We start from the raw sequence: 5,189 nt of genomic DNA, 5'->3' as shown, positions 1-5,189 counted from the left end.
TCCTTAAAGACTCTTTCCATGGAGTGTCGAGCATGAAGTGCATCTACCTTGTTTCTCAGATATTGCAAATTGCACATGATGATGGAGGAAATAGGGGCTCTCAACATCCTCTCTTCCTTGGCCGAATTTCTGCTGGTATGAAATCAAGTGGCTTGGAACAGAGCGCCGAAGTTGTAACAAGTCACCCCTGGAGTAGGTGAGTCAGTCCGTCTGGACATCTGGCAGCAATGCAGCACTCTTATTTTCCATAATCCAAATAAGTATCACTGTGATGCTCAGTGCCCCACTTAACCCTGTCATCTCTCACACTTGGGACTAAATGGGGTAGATGCAGACAATAGACACGAGTACAATTGTAGTTTTATTCCTCAACAGGGCAGTTGAGGGCCGGAGGATAGGGAACCAGCATTGTGACCGTAAGGTCGCTGGTTTAATCCCCTGAGCCAACAGGACATGATTAAAGTGCCCTTGACCAAGGCACCTAACTGCTCCAAAGTCTCTGAAGGTATTGCTGGCACTAGAGTAGCAACTCTACATGGTGTGGAGTATCTGGTGTGTGCTGCTCTTTAGAGTCAGTACGGATCCGATCAGTGTCTATATGACCAGTGCTGTGATACAAAAACTGGATCTAAAGCTCCATCTTTCTTTAACTGCTTTCAAATGCACAGCAACTTTAACTCAAAATAACACTGCTTATACAGCGCTTTTCATGGAGGGAAGTGCAGTCGTATTCAGGAAGTGTGGTTGAATTACTTCCTGCTTTACTGGGGCCTCCTCAGACCGAAACTGCCAGAAAAGCTTTCTAACAATAAATAATACTGTCAGACTGAAACTGCCAGAAAAGCATTTTGAGCGCAAGTTTTTGGCCAAGTGGGCGGAGCTATTGTCTTCATAAATCTGTATTGGTTTTTCCTTCGCTGCACTTTCTTCTCAGAAAGTTCAACTCATCATCGTCTTCACTCAGAAACTCCTCAGAAGCCTTCTGCACTGATAGCCATGGTGAGATACACAAACTCTTAACATATTCTGTTATTATATTTAGTAGTACTGATAATATATACTGTAATGAGCTGAGTTCATTAGCGAATGAGGCGCAGGTACAGTCTCCACGCTATTAATACTAATAATACTAATAATATATACTGTAATGAGCTGAGTTCATTAGCGAATGAGGCGCAGGTACAGTCTCCACACTGTTAATACTAATAATACTAATAATATATACTGTAATGAGCTGAGTTCATTAGCGAATGAGGTGCAGGTACAGCCTCCACGCTATTAATACTAATAATACTAATAATATATACTATAATGAGCTGAGTTCATTAGTGAATGAGGTGCAGGTACAGTCTTCACACTATTAATACTAATAATACTAATAATATATACTATAATGAGCTGAGTTCATTAGTGAATGTGGTGCAGGTACCTCTACCATTCATTCAATAAGGCAAAGAGCTCTTATCGATGGAGGGCATTTTACTGGTATAGTTTTGTATTTGAGTTTTGTGTTTTACTGATTTATCTCTACAGGTTCTCAGTGGAGCTCTGAGAGTGTTCCTGCTCTGTTCCCTCTCTCTCTGTCTGAGAGGAACTGAAGATCAAGTTGTGGATCAGAACACTTTACATCACATCATCCATCACATTGAGCAGTAAGTCAAACTTATCAGTACCTGCTAACTGTACATGACAGCTCTGATCTCTCCAGCTTTATTATCAGTTATCACTATACCTACATTTAGAGTCGGTTATTCATTCAGCCTAATGAGAAACTGTAGAACAGACTCGGTTTATATCACAATACCTACATTTAGAGTCGGTTATTCATTCAGCCTAATGAGAAACTGTAGAACAGACTCAGTTTATATGACCTGAATTAAGCAGACTGTGAAAGTGACCAAGATCATGTTTGTCCAATTAATTTTGAGCCCCTAAAAAGGGGGACTATGTATGAAAATGGTCGTGATTCCTGCATCATTCACCCAATTTGGATTTAAATATTCTCAAATTAAAGCCTAAATTCTGTATTTTAAGCTACTATGTGGGGGTAGACAGCTAAAATAACAAAAGTCCTTTAATTCTATATCCAAACCTTGATGAACCGGACAGTATTTTTAAATTTTTAATATAGTGTTAACATTTTAGTACAGTGTGGGTCATTGTGAGACAAAGTGAGTGTTTAAATTATAGTGGATATGCATTGGAAGTTTATTCAATAACAAAAATAAAAGTGTCTGAATACTTGTTTGCTCTCACTGATCATGTTGAGTAAGGAAAATGTTGGGGGCAAAACCTTTAGGAACTTCAGGCATGCTACAGTAGCTAGCGATGTAGCCTATGTTACTTAACTGGTTAGAAGCACTAGGTAAATACATAGATATGTCTATGGGTGTTCCCACCATGGAAATCAGGTCAGATGCTGCCAAAAGACTGAAGAACTTGTTGGAGGAAGCGAGGAAGAGAAAAAGAGAGTGACTTACAGAGATTGAATGAGAGTTAATCTCCGACTGGCTTTTACTCGTTCATGAGAGCTAAAACAGACAAAAGCACGCAAGACGTCTAACGGGAAAACAATGAAAATCTGAAGTCACAATGTAAATGGCATCCCTACCGATGTTGTTAATGAAGGATTGTGATGTAGGCTGTAGGCTGTAACTCGTCTCACAGATTTTGTAGGTTTTTGTACTGCAGAAATACCTTCAGTCCCATTTTATGAAAGCATGCAAGGAAATTTATCTCACGCCAAAAAGTTTGTTCAGTCTTTATCAATCTCACCCCAAATAAGCCTTGAAAGTTTGCAACCTCCTGTAATAACATCCTGTGATGTTACTCTACCTTGTAAGTTGACATAGTTCTTTTTCTTCTCTTGCTGGTGTTGTGCCAAGTTTCGTCTCACCGGCAGAATCCGACTCCCCTTCATGTGCAAGCAGCTTACATTGGCAAATGGACGCTACAGATTACACTCAGTATTTCTGTTATGTACACATAGAAACAACTGAAATCACGAGTGTAATCTGTTGTGTCCATATGCCTGCGTGAGGCACATACATGTGAAGTGGAGTCAGATCCCGTAATATTCAGCATGTCAACAAATGCATATGTACGGCTGTCCATGAAGGGGAGCTCAAAGCTAAGAAATGTGCTCTTTGACTGTAGGGGGAGCCCAAGAGCAACAAATACCAATTCTCCTTTAATGCTGCTTTAAGTTACTAATAGATACCTCAATAATATTCACAGCATTTTAATATGCTAGTGTATCAGATTAAGTGCTGTTGCAAGGAGTGCCTGGGTTTGACTCCCTGGCCGGGTGACCAGGGTCCTTTCTGCATGTTCTCCCCATGTGTCGTGGTTTTCCTCCAGGTGCTCTGGTCTCCTCTCACAGTTCAAAGACATGCATTCAGGCCAATTGGAGATGCTAAATTGCCCCTAGGAGTGAATGTGTATGTCTGTCTGTCTGCCCTGCGATGGACTGGCGGCCTGTCCAAGGTGTTTCCTGTCTTCCCACCTAATGACTGCTGGGATAGACTCCAGCAACTCCACAACCCAGGAGGATAAGTGGCTTAGATAATACGTGTGTATTTTTATAAGACCATCATGTGTTTAAACTGTTTTCTTTGTTATAGATACAGTCCTGGTGATAACAAGCAGTATGCGGTGGCCATCAACATTCCAGCTGAAATGTGTGGTGCAGGGTTCCGACCTGATGACACCTTCCTCTCAGGTGATCAACCAGCTGAAGTGATATGTCACTTCAACAAGAGAGTAATATATGAAAGCGCAACAATGATTGGAGCTGTGCCAAAAGAAAGGTACCACTCTGAGTTCTGGCTGCTAAACCCAAAAGATCCAAATGCCTCCCCCATGCAGAATCTCCTGAACCAAAGGAAAGACGGCTGTGTGATCTTCTACACCTACAACTCTCCCTGCCTCGGTACCTGTTTAAACGCTACAAATACAGGCCGCAACATTCTCAAGGCCCTCAACATGTTCACACTTCATGATGGCCCAAAAGCTTTAGTCTACAGTCAAATTTTTGGCACTGCGGATACAGAACAGTATCGGGATGACTTCGCAAAAGTAAACGCAAAGATTCGTCTTTATCGCTGTACTACAGCTGGGTGTCACGCTTGCTTTAACGGTGGGACATTTGACCAGAACTTGTGTTTAAACAATCTAAACCCATGAAACTGCTTTGTTCTGATTGGTCTCCTTTGAAAGTACACAGCACTGATCATTTCTATTAAATAAGCATTAATCAGTTCTCCATTCTTGCTGTTTTAAACCACAGTGTTTATGTCTTTGTGGTGTTCAAATGTCGTAAATGCTTGTAAATACATTACTGATGCATTATATGAGTATTTATGTACAGTATTTACATACATTAATAAAACCGTGCTGCTAAACAACAGGACCAACACTAATGGGAAGCAAAGGAGAGCAACTACCCTTCCCTGTTGAAATCCTCCTCTCTCATTGAAAGGTTCTGTAGAGCTTTGTCCAAGTAGATTAAGTCCAGTTACAAAGAGACCTGGTCTATAGGAAACTTAACAGCTCTGAAGTTTAAAAATTAGACCACATCAACTACATTTAAATGAAAAAAGGACTTAATGTTGTTTGTCCTGTTATTCTCTAGTGCAGAACTGTATTCCTCAGCCTCACCAGTTTCACCCTACACTGCTCTCACTGTGATACCCAACATGCATTGTGCAAAATATGTAAAATGACCACTGGGATCAATCAGTCCTGATTCTGAAGAATATGATTTTGATTTTAACACCAATGACTCGGCCCACACTTCTCTTCTCAGTGTACGTTGGCTTTGTGATGTGTTTTCTGGAGGATCAGGAATCCTAAACCAGACTAATACTGGCCTCTAGTGGTGAGAAGTGTGAAGTGTGTTAAATGGAAATCATCTTTGTGTAGAGACTCTAATTATGATTTTGATCATATCACATCAACTCACATGTATTTTGGGTTTGTGTGAACTCACAGCCTTCATTCCTGTCATTACACACAAAAGCTTATCTAAAACCCATGGTGTTCTAAAATAGGAGGAGAGTGTTAAACAGCTCAAAGCGAACAAAATAAACAAAAATAAGCAAAAATACTAAACAAATACAGCAGTATTGATTAGTAAATGCAAAAACATAATTCAGGCTAAATCCAGCAGTAGATATTTTGAAGCACGG

General features: G+C 40.5%; 1 protein-coding gene across 1 annotated transcript; it reads left to right on the top strand.

The window, feature by feature from the left end:
- The first annotated feature begins 744 nt into the window (after window positions 1-744).
- On the top strand, window positions 745-4,783 carry LOC118803074. Its single transcript, XM_036563578.1, has 3 exons — window positions 745-999; window positions 1,534-1,652; window positions 3,624-4,783. Exons 1-3 carry the CDS (start codon window positions 997-999, stop codon window positions 4,183-4,185), a joined length of 684 nt encoding a protein of 227 aa, XP_036419471.1. The 5' UTR covers window positions 745-996; the 3' UTR covers window positions 4,186-4,783.
- Window positions 4,784-5,189: the final 406 nt, after the last annotated feature.

This window comes from Colossoma macropomum, unplaced genomic scaffold (genome assembly GCF_904425465.1).
Source record: "Colossoma macropomum unplaced genomic scaffold, Colossoma_macropomum, whole genome shotgun sequence".
NCBI lineage: Eukaryota > Metazoa > Chordata > Actinopteri > Characiformes > Serrasalmidae > Colossoma > Colossoma macropomum.
This window is presented reverse-complemented; position numbering and strand designations above follow the sequence as displayed.

Coding starts and splice junctions, on each gene's coding strand:
- LOC118803074 (XM_036563578.1), top strand. Junction 1,653..3,623: donor ATCATCCATCACATTGAGCA/GTAAGTCAAACT, acceptor TCTTTGTTATAG/ATACAGTCCTGGTGATAACA.